General features: G+C 46.0%; 1 protein-coding gene across 1 annotated transcript in view; it reads right to left on the bottom strand.

Moving 5' to 3' along the window:
- MVB12B (multivesicular body subunit 12B) overlaps window positions 1-16,977 on the bottom strand; it is a 186,514-nt gene that overhangs the window by 108,414 nt on the left and 61,123 nt on the right. Inside the window, exons 4-6 of the mRNA XM_021691486.1 lie at window positions 13,638-13,734; window positions 6,430-6,559; window positions 3,079-3,201 (exon numbers count right to left, since the gene is read on the bottom strand). Of these exons, the coding sequence (XP_021547161.1) occupies window positions 3,079-3,201; window positions 6,430-6,559; window positions 13,638-13,734 (350 nt within the window). The remainder of the gene's footprint in view (window positions 1-3,078; window positions 3,202-6,429; window positions 6,560-13,637; window positions 13,735-16,977) is intronic.

The following is a 16,977-nucleotide window of genomic DNA, read 5'->3' as shown; positions in this document are numbered from 1 at the left end:
TAAGAAATGGAGGCAGAGCACACGTTTTTAGCTTTTTTTTTAGCTAAAATTATTCTTGTCTTTTTCTTTTTTTATTATGTGATGTTAGTCACCATACAATACATCATAAAAGCTCGAGCTCAAGCAGACAACAAGGTCTGCTACTGGCCCTCCTTTGGTCCCTTGCAGTCCCCTGGGGATTTGCTGGGAAAAGGGCCTGCTATCCCTTGCTTGGAACCAGCATGCTAGTCCTCCTGGCCACCTCCAAATCTGGTCAGTAGAGGGCGCTGCATCACCGCACACGCTCTCTCTCTCTAGCCCCGCTGTGCCATCTGATCCCTGCGTCCACACAAAAGACCACACTTGGTAGTATTTCTTATGCTTACACTCCTGTCAGAAAAGGACCCAAGGACTGCTCAGAGACTCAGGAGTCGTCAGGGGCAGGGGGGAGCTGCAGCACAGGGTCCTAGGCTGTTGGAGAAGCATTTGCTGCAAAACTGAGTATGTGCCTGGATCTGGGCGGAGCGCTAGGAGGTAACAGGCACTGGACATGGTTCCTGCCCTCAAGGAGTTCACAACCTGACCACAACCCAAGGTGAAGGCATGATGGCTGAAAAGAAGCATTCAGAGAGGAAAGCCCGGCCCAGGCCCAGGCCCAGCCCCAGGGTGTTCAGGGAAAGCTTCCTGGGAGAGGAGGCATTTGAGCCAACATCTAAGCCAGGGGATTTTAGACATATCGTTGTATAGCTGTCCACATGAGCAGAGAAACACGAAAAAGGAAGGGAAGAAGAGACTACCAGTTTAGCTTAAATTCTGAAGCTTAGGGGTGGGGGAGAACAGAGGTCACAGGAGCTGGATTTGGAAGCCTTCACCCTACAGGCCCACTGCAGACCCCCACACCAGGAAAACAAGCGTCTCCCACAGGCCACCACCGGAGAGAAAGCTATCGGATTCCTCTGCTGGGGAGATCACAGACCTGAAGCCTCAAGGAAATAAGATGCTCATCATTTCACAAACCTTCAGTGGAAATTTTGAGTGAAACGTCAGCATTTCATTTTTTTAAAGTCAAAGGTACTGAATAGGAAAATACAAAAAGCAAAGACACCCCCCCTCCTCCGCCGCAATTCATTAGGAGGGTCACAGAGATGTGCATACCACCTGGAAAGGACTGCCCAGGGAAAGAGGAGAGCTGGGGACAGACAAGTGGCATTTACCCGGAAGCATTAATGTAACATTCGATTATCCTTCGGCATACCGGTGGGCTTAACCCAGCCACATGGGAATACGTTTTATTTTTATTTATTTTTAAAGATTCATTTGAGGGAGAGACAGAGATAGCAACAGAGAACAGGGAGGAGAAGGAGAAGCAGTCTCCCAGCTGAGCAGGGAGCCCGACATGGGGCTTGATCCCAGGACCCCAGGATCATGACCTGAGTCGAAGACAGACGCTTAATCGATTGAACCACCCAGGCGCCCCGGGAATACACTTTATATGGACTATTCTGACATCTATTTCATTTGGCAAGTAAAACAAAACTGATCCAATTTCCTTGTAGCCCTTGTAACCACAAACTGTACAAGAGTTTTACATAAAATACATAAACCTTATAAACCTTTTGTTCTAACGCACTACCTTCAATTCCGCCTGGCTTCCCGTGGCCTGCGTTCTCGGGCCCTCTCGCTTCAGCTGCTAGTGACCGTGTTCTCTCGCTGCCTGGCAAGCTTCTGGGGAGGTCGTTCTTCCTGCTTTAACCGGGAGAAGCAGTGCCCTTGATCCAACAGAAAGTTATAGCCTGCCCAGAGGTGGGACCCAAGTCTAGGCCCTTCCAGACCATGTGATGTCAAAAGGCAGCAGCTGCAACCATTCCAGAACTATGGGTTTGAGCTGACCTGAGCGCAGGTGATGGGCCTGAGCTGACCCCGGGTACAGGCGACAGCACGCAGCTGTGTCTGTGCTCTGGGTATTGAGAAAGGACCGTGAAAATGCTGACCTGAGCTGTGTTAGCCCGGTACCCCTAAACTGGAGACACTCCACTGCTCACCCTGTGACTCTGGGAAGCTCGCTGGCTCTTCCTGTCTCTTCATGTCAATTCGAGACTAAAAACTACTTGTCAAGTTTCAGGCCATTCCGAGTAGTCAAGCTGAAGTATCACTCTGGGTTTGCGGAACTGTCACAAGAAAGACCAGACCCAAAGGACAGAGTCCTCTCATTTATGCTACATCCATCCCCAAACAGCACTGCCTCACCGATTCTTGTTTTATTTACTTTAGTAATCACTTTCTCAAATTTAATCCCTCATTGCTGTTTGTTCCTTGCCCTCAAATAATTCACTACTAGTAAGGCGCAGGGTGTTTTTTTTATTATTGAACTAGAGTTGACATACATTGTTATATTAGCTTCAGGTGTACAACATAGGAAATCGACAATTCTCAACATTAGGCAATGCTCACCACGATAAGTCAGTGCTGAGAGGTGAGATTTTTTTTTATTTGACAAGATTCTTTTTACCACCTGCTTTTTGCAGAGACCATGACTACCTCTATTAAACTGAAATCAGGTGCAGAGTGACCCATTTGCTCATCTAAGTTTCTTTGTGGAATTACTGAAACCAGCTCCCCCAAAAACCTTCTCGCTATTCTCTCGTACCCAAACTACCCATTTCTTAGTTTGTAGCTCACTGGGAAAAGAAACAATATGAAAACGAGCAAAATTACTTACCAACCCTCAAATGAGTTGTTGACCAAGGCAGAGAAGGAATTCTGCCTTCTTATGGCCAGCAATCCCAACCACATGGCTACAAATCATGCTTCTGTGTGCAGCTATGAGCTCTTTAGAACAGCAAGCCAATTTAAAGTTGCATATTCTGCTATCTTAGGAGCCTGCAGAATATGTACAAGATAGAATACAGAATGGCCTTTACATTCGTGTAATGCAAACATTTCTAATTGGATTTTTAAAAATCTCCTCTAGCGGTGTATTGCTTCTGCAGTTTTCAGCAGATACTAAGTGGAGGTGTTCTAAAATGTCACGCAGTGAGACCCAAGACCACATCACTGTAACATGCATAACAGCACAAGACACCACTGACGAGGCCTCACCTGGGGAGGTTGGGGGCTGGGGTGGAAGCAGCTGATGACTGGGAAGGTGTTGTGGGTTGAGATGAATCATGATTCCTCGGTACTTTGCCCATTCGATACCAGATCCCCATGCTGTTCAGTTCCCTTTAGGAGAAAACAGAAATCTTCATAGTGTGGTTCAGCACAAAGCATTTACCTGAGCAACGAAGCAAACCAACTCATTTAAAAGAATCACAGTCTCCAAAACCAGGGAGTCCACTCTTGCCCACAAAGATCAGTTCCATTACCGCCCTTTGTGCTCTGGGTGTCAGAGTTCAGAGCCTGATGTGAAGTCAACTGTCCCAACAAGGCAGGCTCTCTGATTTGCCATCTTTTTTACCTGCCCTGGAGCCTGCCTTCTTACTACACTATTGATGTTTTCCTTGGTTCTCAGTCTTCAAAATTCTTTTTATTTTGCCACTTCATTATAGGTAATTATGTAATAATCCACTTCAAGTTCTTTGTATGGTTAGGGTGAGACAGATGGGGCAACAATGAGCGAATGGATGCATGTGCCTGTTTGGGTTTTTTTTTTTTAAAGATTTTATTTGGGGGGGCCTGAGTGGGGGCAGGGAGAAGCAGAGGCAGAGGGAGAAGCAGGCTCCCCACTGAGCAGGGAGCCCGACACAGGGCTCGATCCCAGGACCCCGGGATCATGACCTGAGCTGAAGGCAGATGCTTAACCAACTGAGCCACCCAGGCACCCGCATGTGCCTGGTTTTTTCCCTATGAGGGGAATTAGCCCCACCCTGCTCAAGGACATGTACCAACTTCTGCATAAAGCTCCCAATGCCTGGATATACCTGCAGTTGGCCTCATTCTCAGGGGCAGCTGGTGAGACCTCTTCAAACCACAAAGCCTGAGGCATGTGCCCCATGGACCACTGCAACCAAGAGTGATCACAAAGGGGCTTGACAGATGCCACATCAGGTCTCCTGTTCCCTGATGTGCGCCCCTACCCCACCCCATTATGAGTGTTTATAGGACAGGTTTGGTCTTAGAAACTGGAACAGGATTATTTTAGCCACATCCAACTTAAAACTTCTCAACTCCCCCATCGAACTGCATCTCGTCAAATGACGAGGACAGATTTATTCAGTGGAGACTCCTGGCAGCTTCTCAGTACACTACAGGAACTACTCTAAACCACGATCACATCTTACCAGGTGGCTGATTCCCATAGGCCACCCTGATTCCATCACACCTCGGCGATGGCCCCACGGTCCTGGCCTTGGAGGGGCTGTTCTCAGCCTGAGGTTTGTCTCCCCCAGCCGACAACCCTGAACTCTTACAGAGTAATGTATGTCCTCATTTTTAAGAAAAAGGTGACTCCGAGTTCTGGACGCTGTTCTTTTTCCTTCCTTAAAAATAATACTGGAATTTTCTTCTTCTGAAAAGGAGTTTTTGCTCTAAGATGATACAAAATATGCTTTATTTAGCGATCTTTCCAAAATGATATAAAAGAAAGAAGGCTCTAATTTTGATTATCAAGATATATATGGTAACAATCTATTCTTTAGAATTGTTTAAATTGGTTAAAATTTGAGTCTTGTAAAGTACTATCGCTTGTAATTAAAAATACACATAGTAACTGAAATTAGACTTTAAAAATTCATTATTAAATTGCTGCTTTCTACTCTTTATATGTAAATGGCTGCTTCTAGGTACCTGAAGTACAGTCATTCTCTTAACTATTTCCTCCTCCCGTAATCCTGTTCATATAATTAGTTTAAACCATGTTGCAAAACAGGACTTTGGAGTGTGTAGGAAGGGGATGATCACAGAATTCTGAGACAGAGCATTCAGATTCCACAGCCGAAGAGTCTAAACGAACTTTCATGCACCAGGATGAAAATCAGCTCAGTTCTGCTTTCTCAGACAATGACACCTGGCCAGTAGCAGTCATGGGTTCAGGGCACAGGACTTCAGTGAGATCAATTAAGACCAGTTAGACTGAATTCTAGAACCTGCTTGAATTATCAAGAACGTAGATTTGCTCTTTGCCTCAGAAATGGAACCCGAAGGAAAAGTAGGTAGAGCTGCCACACCCCCATTAGTCCACTAACTAGGGGAGAAGATGTGGAAGAATGGGATCCACCCTTTGGAATCAGAGCAAGGAGGTAAACGGGGAAACTAGACCCTAGTGATGTCCTCTGAGCACCTACTTCAAGCCACACCTGAAGCCATCCGGCCCCCTGAACTCCACTGTTATGCCAGACCACAAATTCTTCCTTTTGCTTGAGCCAGCCTGGGTTGGGTTTCCTGTCACTTACAAGCAAGAGTCCGGAATGAAATCCTGAGATTCCCTGTACTTCGTATTTACAAAACAGCTACAGAGCTGGGCCCGTGCCTAGTACTGAGGCTACCGGGACAAGACACAGAGGCCTAGCCCTCAGCTGTCCTCTGCCTCTCGGGGAAGATGAACATCAGACCAAAGAAGTACACGAGGAATTATCTTGTACTCATATGATACTCAGGTTTCTTCCTGACTCAGACCTCCCAGTGGCTCCCCAGCATGCTTGGGATAAAATCCAAACTGCCGCCATGTTGTATGAGGTCCTGCTAACCGCTCATCCCAAAGCCCGACTCATCCTCACTCACCCACACCAGCTACACCGGGCTGCTTTCTGCTCCTGAACATGCCACACCCATTCCCACCTTTACACTTGCTCTTTTCCTGAGCCTAGAAGGCTCTGCCTTCAAATCTCTGCATGGCTGACTTCTTGACATTTACATCTCTGTCACATGTCACCACCCCGCCCCCACCTCCGACACCCTTGCTGAAGTAGCCTCCATTCATTGCTGTGTTTCATTTTTGCCACTAACGAAATGGTCTCACTCATTTATTTCTTGTTTGTTGCTTGTCTCCCCTTTTAGAATACCAACTCCACGAGAGCCGGGCTTTGCTTGCTCATTCACCACCATATCCAGGGTCTTTGGCCCAGAGGTACAAATGGGTGCTCCTCAAACTCTAGTGGGGTGAATAAACAATGCAGAGAGTTGAGGCCGAGTGGTCAAAAAGGAGAGGACACCTGGGCTTTCAGCTATGTGGAAAGGCTCCCCGAGGAGCCTGAAGGACGAACACACAGAAGGACAAGGGAAGGAAAGGCCCTTAGATGGAGCAAGCAGCATGGACAAAGGCACAGAGAGGTCAAGAGCTTGGCATCTGGACTGGCAGCAGCATTAGCAAGAAGGGCAGCAATGAGAGCTCAGGCCGGAGAGGCAGGTGGCCGAGAGCCCCGTGGGTCCCACAGTCTCAGGACTTTATCCCCAGGAGTGACCTGAGCTCTCTGGGCAGAGAGAAGACAGCCCATCCGTGTTACTAAGACTTACCCAATAAACGTGTACTGAGGAGGGGCCTGCTTGGTCCGGCCCATGATCCGAATGTCACAAATTGCAGCTTCAGTTGAATCCCGTGGGATAAATTTAATGCACAGCCTCTTTTTTCTAAAAGCCAATTCCTCTGAAGAAAAGGACAACAAGAAAAGGTATGAGTCTTCCAGAGATGCCAACATCTCTATTCTGAATGCCGTGTCTCCTGTCACGTTCCCTTCCTGGTGGCAGGAGTGACTAGCCATCCAGGTTGCTGGGCTGCGCCCCGCCTGCCCTCCACAGGGTGCAGAGGCTGTGACTGTGGAACGGGCACCAGTCGCCCTGCCCTGCACCTGGGACCTGACCCCAGGCACCCCTGCCGGGAAGGGCGCCCAGGGGCATGCAGAGCTGGAATAAACCTGTGGGGCTGGCTTCTAAAGGCCACAACCACCATTTGCTCACTGCTCAAGCCATCAGGGACATACACACAGACACCCTGAACATTAACACTTTTGCCACGTGGACTTTTCTTCTTTTTTACTCTTTATTATGGGAATTTTCAAACATTTCCCAAAGTGGGAAGGACAACAGACTGAATCCACCTGGTCCCCTCATCCAGTTTCAACACTGTCAACAACGGACAAGCTGCTTTCGCCTCTCCCCCCCCAATCCCTGGCGGTTTTGCCAGAGGATTTAAGATGAATCCCCACACCATGTCATGTCACCCATCAATACCTCAGTGGGCATCTATGGCAAACAATTTGTTTTGTTATGACCAGCAGGCTATTTTCATACCTAATGGACAATGATTCCTTAGTTTCACCCAGTAGATAGTCTATATTCAAGTTTTCTCCATTGTCTCAAAAATACCATTTAACTATTGCTTTGCCTGGATCAAGATCCAAACGATGTCTATGCACCGAATCTGGTTGTTAGGCCTCTTAGGTTCCTTTTATTCTGTAAGGACCTCTCTACCCTCTCCTTTCCTTCAGGCCACTGGTAAGTTGGGGAAATTGGGTCATTCTCAGGTATTTCCTGTGAACTGGCAGTTAGAGCAAAAGGCTTGATTAGATGCCGGTTAGATTTTTTTTTTTTAGGTAGGAATGCTTCACAAGTGGTGCAGAGGTGTCCGATGGCGTCCTGTCGCAAGGCACGGAGTCCAGCTCTGCCACCCTGCGTGGGTTCCGGTGGGGTCGGCCTGCGACCTGGGTTATAACAAGTCCCCAACAACTGTTCTTTGGGCAGCATTTTCATCCCCTGATGACTGTTGCCTAGATCCATAATTTCACTAAAGTTTTCAAAATGGTGATTTTCTAATTCTGTGATTCCTTCTGTATTTATTAGCTGGAATTCTTCTACATAAAAAGTAACTTTTCTTCTTCAACTACTTCGTCTCCCTGAAAAAGCTTCGGTACAGGAAAGGAAAGATAAACACGTGATTCTTTGCTCTTATTTATTAAATCTTAAAGCAATGAGCTGGCGATCTAGCAACCTCCAATGGTGACTAACCGGGTGTTTTTTGTTTGTTCATTTGTGGTTTTTAAATATGAATTCCAATCAATTGCAGACACTGGATACAGGAGTCAGGTGTGCCTTGGTTTGAAATCCCAACTCCGCCATCAGCTCTATGATCTTAGGCAAGTGACTTAATTTCTCTGAGCCTAGGTTTCATTATCTGTAAAACGGAGTTAATGAAACCCCACCCCAAAGGGACGTTGGGTGGATGAAATGTGATAACACTTCCTATGCTTCGCTTGCCCAGCGCCTGGCACGCAGTAAGTGCTCAATAAAGCATAGCCATGAATGTTCTTATCATCATTACTACCAGTAAGCCTCCAGGGCACAATGTATGTCAGCGTTTGGCATTGACTTTCAAGACCTTTCACTTCTGGGGCAGGAAGTAAGCACACTCAAATCAGACACCGAGTGGGGAGGGAAGGACAGTCATGCCACCGGTCCTGACTTGACTAAGGGGAGATTACCGTCAGTCGTGTTGTCTTATTGTTGACTGGGGGGAGGGTGTCTTTTAAAGAGCCAGGTAGAAACTCAGAAACTTGGTGGATTCTTTTCCCAGGCAAGGAAACTGAGGGCTAGATCAGATCTATGAGCTATGAGTAATAATGTCCTGAATCCAGACCCCAGACATTGTACCCTACAAGACAGGGATGGCATCCTGGAGGAAAACACCCAGACCAACACCGCACCTCCGAAAACTATTAGATGGTAAGATCAGACCTGGGAAAGTGTGAAGAAGGTGAGAACTTCCCTCAAATAGGTGAAAATGCAGGTCTATTACTTGCTTTTGCCACGCTGCTCTTTGCTCTATTCCTCCGTCTACAGCAACTCGGGGTAAGAGATGAAGCCGCTAATTACACATGCTTAAACAGGCCTAATTTTAAGTAAACATATTATACAGAGTCAATAGAAATGTGTTCAGTCATGCTAATGAACACAGGGAAAGGATACAGCACTTTACTAAAACAAACAGTCTTCCAGTTTTTAAGTACTGTGTGGATAGCAACAAACTATTTTAAATTCATTACAGAAGTCTCATCTTTTTGGCTGACTTTATAAAATCGGGGCCTTAAATGCACTGAGACCTCACAGAGCTGACCACAGGTTCATCCGGTCAGCCTGGGCTCACCCTGCCCCTGGGGACAGGCTCCAGGCTCCAGGAAATGACCACACTACCCAAAATGAACAGGCTGCCCTAAACCCACCCTCCTTGTGTGATAAGACGCTTGTTGGTGATGCCAGGACCTGCCCTCAGAATGCCCACAGGCAGCAACTGTCAGGGGGAAGAGGCCTCCCAGGATCACCGGGGTCCCACCACAGCTGGACCACAGGCCCAGGCAGGACGCAGCCCTGGGCCTCCTCACTTAACTGGTTCAACAAATTAAGAGGAAAATGCAGAATGGGAAATCCCCTTGTGGCTCTGGAGTCTATCAATATAAAGACATTATAAGTCAATTAGTTGTCAAAAATGAACACCAATGCAAATTTTGAAACTAAGAAAAGCACGAGGGAGAAGTAGGAAATTAATACAAGTCTACAAGGCAATTTTAGCTCCTAGGCAGACAAGTCATATAAGAGTAAGCAAAAGCAGCAAGCAAACACTTGTGCAAATGTTCAGCCTTGCTAATAAATGATGACATGAAAATTAAATAAAATTAGAATAGTAAAACTGAGTAAAAATTTAAAACCTATGCTGGCAGGCGTGTGGAACACAGGCACAAGCCTGTATCATTAGTGGTACTGTGAACTGGTATTTCTGGAAGTTAATTTGGCAACAGAGAATAATAAAGCTTATCTTTATGGAGCCCATCCTCTGAGCAAGACACTGTGTATGGCAGGTGTCTCAGGTGATTCACAAGTGAATTAAACATGGATCTCGCCCTCAAAGAAAGAGGTAAGTAGTGCAGACGTGCAGAAAACATGTAAGCAGCTAAAATGCAAGCTTTACATTATGAGGTAGATACTAATCCCCCCATTTTACAGATAAGGAAACTGAGGCCTAGAAAGGTGAAGTCATTTGCTTGGGGCACTAAAGCTGTAAGTGGCAAAGCCAGAGAGTCTCAGGTGAGTCTGACTCCAGAGTCCAAGTGCTGCCTGCCCTAGGCCAAGCCGCAGTGCATCCTGACAGAGTTGAGGTGGGAAGTGAGAGACAGAATCTATTCTTCCTTTGGCTTCTGGCCACTGTAACCTGTGGTGCTTCCCTCCCTCCCTCCGTCCACTGAATGTGTGCTGAGCCGGGTGTGATGAAAAGCAGCAGAGAAGGCAGATGGTCCCTGATCTCTCTGACGAGAGAGAGCTCTCTCTGATTATGTTGTAATGCAACTCCGTGTTTTCAGGGACAGGTCACCCACCAGACTAAGCTCCCGGAGAGAAAGGCCAGCATCTCAGTCAGTTGCCTTCTCTCACAAAGCCTGCGGTGCCTACAGAAGGCATTCATCAATCTCCACTGACTGTGGAAGAGAGAGAGCTTGCTTGAAACTGGTATCTGGGGGTCAGAGACGGTTTCATGCAGGGGGCAGAATGAAAGCTCACCCTTGAAAGATACGGGGTGTGGATACTCAGAGTTGAGGGAAAGGGCTTTTCAGACAGGGAAAAAAATAACAAAGAGTTAAAAAATAAGTAGAGTCAGGAAAGAAAAAAGGGTGAAGAGTGCACAGTGAGTGCCTCAGTTTGGGTAAAGTATAGGGTGCTTGAAGATGAGAAAGACGTTTGTAGAAGGCTGGAGCAGACCGTAGAGGACCTAAGACCCAGTAGCCTCCAGTACTTGGAAACTCATCACAAGAAAATCCTTCAAAATCGATGCATACCCAAACTGGTTTATAGATTCAACACCACTCATATCAAAATACCAGCTAGCTTCTTTGCAGAAATGCACTAAGCCTAACATTCATATAGAAATTCAAAGGACCCAGACTAGCCTAAATAATCTTGAAAAAGAAGAATGAGGGTGGAAGACTCATACTTCCTGGTTTCAAAACTTGCCACAAAGCTACAGTCATCAAGACTGTGTGGTACTGGCATGAGGAAAGACATACAGATCAATGGAAGAGAACTCAGGGTCCAGAAAAAAGCTCACATTTATGGTCAACTGATTTTCATCAAGGATGCTGAGACAATTCCATGGGGGAAAGAATAGTCTTTTCAAGACATGATGCTGGAACAACATGACATTCACATGCAAAAGAATAAAGGAGGACACCTATCTCACACCATACACAGAAGTTAACTCAGAATGGATCAAAGACGTAAGTGTAAGAGCGAACACTAAAAAACCCTCAGAAAAAAAGAAAAACAGGCGGTGACCTTGAATTAAGCAATGCTTTCTTAGGTATGACACCAAAAACATAAGCAACAAAGGAAAAAAGTAAACAAACGAAACTCCATCAAAACAAAAAGCTTGTGTATTTCAAATGACATCAAGAAAGTGAAAAGAAAACCCAAAGAAAGAAAATTTTGCGAACCATATAATTGATAAAGGGCTCATATCTAGAATATGTTCAAATATTTATAACTCAATAATAAAAAAGACAACCCAATTTAAAATGCCAGAGGATCAGAATAGACATTTCTGCAGAGAAGATATACAAATGGCCAGCAAGCACACAAAACTATGCTCAACACCGTTATCCCTCAGGAAATGCAAATCGAAACCACGAGAGACCACTTCGTGCCCAGTAAGATGGCCAGAATGATAAGAACAAGTGTTGGCGGAGATGCGGCGACACCGGAGCCCTCATGTGCTGTTGGTGGGGATGTAAAATGGCACTGCTCCTTTGAAAAACAGTCTGGCAGCTCCTCTAGAAGCTAAATAGAGAGTTACCATATGACTCCGGCAGTTCCACTCCTAGGTACGGCCCCACAAGCGATGAAAACATGTGTCTCCACAAAAACCTGTACGTGAATGTCCACAGCAGCACTAGTCTTAACAGTCTAAAGCGGAAGCAACCCGAATATCCGCCAACTGAATGGATAAGCAGAATGCAGAAGTCCACAGAACGGAATATGATTTGGCAATAGAAAGGCATAAAGTACTGACACATGCTACAACATGGACCTACCTTGAAAACATTACGCTTAGTGAAAGAAGCCCATCACAAGATTCCACTTTCATGCAATGTCCAGAATAGCCAAGTCTGTACAGAAAGTAGATCAGTGGCTGCCCAGGGCCAGGAAGGGGTGAAAAGGGGCAGGCTGGAGAGGAATGGGGAGTGACTGCTAATGGGTACAGGGGTTTTGGGGGGGGGGTGTGATGAAATGTTCTAAAATTAATTGTGGTAAGAGTCACACAACTCTGTGAATACCCTAAAGACCACTGAATTGTATACTCCAAATGGGTAAATTAATGGTATGTGAATTATATCTCAACAGAACTGTCACCAACAACACCTGATGCATAAATGTATCAAATCCATCTGTAAAAGGCACTTAACCACATGCTGCGACAGGGTCGCACCGTGGTTATAACAGCAGGGCTGGAGTCAGACTCCTGTGTGTCTTCTCGTGACTCCCCTGCTTCCAGATGTGTGATCGTGGGTACGTTCTGCAAACCCTCAGTAGTTACTGTGTCCCACTGTCCTCACGTGGGATGGGTATAAGAATACCCATCTCCGAACAGGACTCTTCTGGAGATCCAGTGACGTCACGTACATAAAGCATTCACCATGGGGCTTAGCATCTGGTAAGTCACATGCCACATATCAGCTAGCATGATTATTAGCTAATACATATAATAACAAGAAAAGCAAAATGTCCAAAAGTGAGAGGACTATTAAGAAAACAAAAATATGCAATACAACGGACTTGACTTGTTTCGAGAAAATGACAGCTGAGTGGCAGCTGAGTAGATACGCAAAGTCTGGTCGGTACGAAACGCTAGCAAGGAAACAGCGAAAGATTATGGGTCCAAAATGGGGCTAATATGGAAAGATAAAGTATGCATGACAAAGAATGAGATAAAGGATTTCATAAATGAATCATGGGTAATAAAGAAAGGATTCTTTGTTTTTCATTTACTGCTTCACTGCTGGAGACATCCTAAAGTTGGTGACAGTAATTAAAAATAAAACAAGTTAAGTTAAATCAAAATGAGGAAGCTCAAATATCCAGAGGTTTTCCAGCATTATTTAATAACCGACAGGCATGACAAGAAACGCAAAGCCCTCCCAGATCCTGAAGAAGCTTCGGTTGGTCAGTGATTCACTTTTGCTCGCTGTGGCTCAGGGGTCAGAGTATTCATTCAGATTCGATCCTGTGTCCGCTAACGTGCGGTCTTTCTGGTTCTGGCTTTTCTTGTGTGCTCCAAGAGCCAAAAATAAGGACATTATTGCACTTATATTCCTTGGGCGTCTCTGATTTTTTTTTTCCTTTTGCTTCTGGGTCTCGAGCCAAGCTTGGCTTCCACGACACCAGAGGATGTGGACTAAGGAGGGACTATAACCAGTTTCACCGTTCCATTCCTGAGTGAGCCGATTCAGCAGGGAGCCCATTCTAAGAGAAAGGGACATTCTGCTCATTTATATGCTCCTACCCAGAACGCCACAAACTCCTTGGAGAACCAAGTCAGATACATGGCAAAAGCAGCAGGGTTTATTCACGGGCATGCAGCAAGGCCTCCTAAAATGTTCCCAAAGAAAAATGCACATACAAAACATCTAAAAATATACCTGGTGGAAGAAAAGTCCCATTGTGATGAGTGGTACTAAAGGGAGACTCACGTGTGTCCACCGTCTCCTGAATTGGGATGAAGCCTACAGGCAGAGTGTCCTTGATGTCAATGAGCTTCATATCCACTAACACGTTCCCTAAATGACTCTTGGGAAGAAAGAAAAGAGATACAGACTATTAATCTGAACACCCCTGTGGTGGGTTTGCCATTTTGGCTTCGAGATGCATATTTAACACAATGACTCATGCAGCTTTACTACAGCAGGTTAATTAGAGGAGGTGCCACTTAATGTTCCCCAGCGGCTACACGGGGACTCGGGTGGCCCCCAGGAAGGAGCTTCATCTGCAGCACCTCAAAGCCACTCACTCAGACACGGCTTTGGTTAGCTAGACAGCAACCCAGGAGATGCGGGAGACTTAACCCAGCAGAGGGCAGCTGTGCACGCATGTCCTGGGACCAGGCTGCCACTCAGCCTGGAGCATGGGCTCTCGGGGGCCAGCAGGTTTTAGAGAGCGCGCATTCCTAGGGCAGTCACTGCAGCAGGGGAGAGCTGTGTCAAAGCCTACCAGAGGACCAGTCACACTCCTAAGTGATCGCCAGTCTGCATACTGACACACATTTCGGTTGCTGGATACGTTCTGTAAAATCCCAGGAATCACAACCTAATACAGGCTGAAAAGCCCTGCTGCCTCAATATTACACATCTACTAAAATGACATGCACAAGGGCCTCTTAAAGTTTCTATTTAGTGGTAGCGTAGGGGGTCCACAGTGCGCGGTTTCTGTAACCAGTGCAAAAATACATTCTGAAGACAGCACACACCATTCTGTAACTGCAGGAGAGCGCATCCTCTGCAAACACACTGGCATTTGCTGCCCACATTTCCGGCTGAAACGCTCCATGCCAACACTAGCTCGGAGAGCCAATCAGGGAATTCTTACCATCTGAATGCTGCGCTATTGTCTCTCTTGGCCACTTCCTATTTTCCTTCCTACCCATTTATAATGGCACATTTGTGAGGTTCTTTCTTCAGTATCTGTCTCACCACGAGAGTTCAAGGGCCACGAGGACCAAAACTGTCTGTTACTACTATACATCCAAGCGTAGCACACTTCTTGGCACATAGTAGGTGTGCAATTATTATCTACTGAATAATGTAATGTTTTGGGGTACATTTTCAACTGGGTGGGCCAGAGTCGGAAATCAAATTGGATTTGCTTAGATGACAAATCTAAACTCTATCAATAAAAACAAAAGTATACTTAATAAATACATTATAAACCGAAAGCTCACAAATGAAATAAATTCTTCAAACTTCACTATGACAGTCAATGTGTCAAGTGTCAACTGTGACCAGGGCTTTTAGGGCACTGTTGTCACAAAACTGTTTCTCTCACAATTACTGCGTTTGGTGACTATATTCTACTATTACATTTCAGGTAGCTGGGTCTTGGGGAAACAATGCACAGCGCAGTGCAGCCCGTGGAAAGTGGAACCTTACTAATGCAGAATAAATCTCTGACTGTGTAGAAAAGGTTTGGACCGTTAACCTAACTCGAAAACATCGGCTGCTTTCAGAATTGCCTGATCTAATCTATCATAATTTTTTCTTTTCCTGGCAGTTGCTTTTCCGTGTCATCACTGCTTTCTGCATTGAGAAATTAACAACTGGGTATGTTTTCCTGCCCTGCAGATGGATGGGCATTCATCAATATCCTTCTCCAATGTCTTCGACTTGACAAGTTGGGTTTTACACAAGTCAACTGCAAACCACTTAGCGACCTCACCCTCCACACTCTACAAATGTCCCTGATCATAAAACCAGAACGTCAGTGGTGTGGCCATTAAAAAAAAAAAAAAAAAAAAGCAACAAAACCCCCCCCTTCATACAAAATGGGAGGCTGCACTGTCAAGGCTTCCCACAGCCCAAGTGGGGTCCCTCCGTGCACGGGGCTGCTGTTGTACTGGGTTTAATACAGTAGGTCTGTGACACTGCTCCCCTCCCCCATCCCATGCTCTCTTTCATTTCCTCCTCATAAATATGAAGAACGTATTCCCAATCCTTGTTGAGCAAATGATTCATGCCAAAAGCCCAATATGCACTGACTCAGGGTATTTATACTGTCTCTGGTAGCCAGTATTTGCCAGTATACTGTAATTATTTTTGACAACCTTGCATTTAAGGTAGCCACAGATAACCAACTTAATATTCAAATGTTCATAAATCCTTCTGTTTAATATCCTCCCTACCTAATCTATGTACATTATTATTACAGGTAATGCAGAAAGTACAGGGCATGAAAAGTGCAATTAATCTCGATCCTTCCCCAGGAAGCAATGTCACTCCAAAGCCAGGTTTCCGTATTAATAGCATTATTGGGGGAAAGGAACTTAGGTTCCAAAGGAGTGTCCCCAAACTCCTACACTGGGAGTCTCGAGCTGCCTAATTAAGAATCTGTCCAGTCTTGAGATCCCACATCCCTCCTGTACAGTTGTAAAAATACACACTATGCAATGTCCTGGTTGTGACAGCAGGGCCAGGACAGACCGGCTGTAGTGGATTAAAACATACCCATTCCTACTGTGCTCCTGGGCTGGCAAGTGGGTACCTGCCACCCCCCCCTTGAGTGGATCCCTCTGGATCTCACTAAAGGACTCAGTCGTTCTTCTGAAAACAAAATGCACCGACTTCCCACCCTCCTTCAGAGGGGAGGCAGAGACTTCTCCCACCGCCCTCACCCTCCTCTCCCAGCCCTTCCTCACACCCTGCTCCATCACACCCAGCCCGCACAGGGTAAGGCTTACAAAGTGAGCAGTCAATAACAACTTTCACGTTCAACAAACGCTGATGAACTCGATACATCTTCTATCATACATTTATGCAGGACACTCCAAATTAGCAAGTACTGGTGACTTCTCTCTGTCATTTTTAGACTTGTCACTGTCACCAACTCCAAGGGATCCAGGACTCTTTTGGCCTAGACTACCAATACCCCACAGCCTTCAGGGGAAATGCAAAACCAACCCCCAAAAGACAAAAAACCAAAAAACAACCAGAACTCAAAAACAATCAAAGCGATCGTGGCTGTCCTCTGGGGCCACAGTTGGGAACTGCAGCTTCAGTCAGGAAAGGTGGGGGCTGAGCAGAGATCAGTAAAGAACATCGTGAGACCACTGGGCACGGTGAGTTGTGCAAATCCTCAGGAGTCTGTCCTTGCTGCCTGAGCAGCAGTGAATGCACTGACCTGCACACAGCGGCAGCCAGCAGACAGAACAGAGGTGACAAAAGCTAAAAATATAAACAGTTTCAAAAACAGGCTTAGGTCAACTCCAGGGACAAAGGGGAGTGAGAGTACACTGCATGTGGATATGGATGCAGGGGTGGAGGA

Source organism: Neomonachus schauinslandi, chromosome 13, assembly GCF_002201575.2.
Source record: "Neomonachus schauinslandi chromosome 13, ASM220157v2, whole genome shotgun sequence".
NCBI classification, from domain to species: domain Eukaryota; kingdom Metazoa; phylum Chordata; class Mammalia; order Carnivora; family Phocidae; genus Neomonachus; species Neomonachus schauinslandi.
This window is presented reverse-complemented; position numbering and strand designations above follow the sequence as displayed.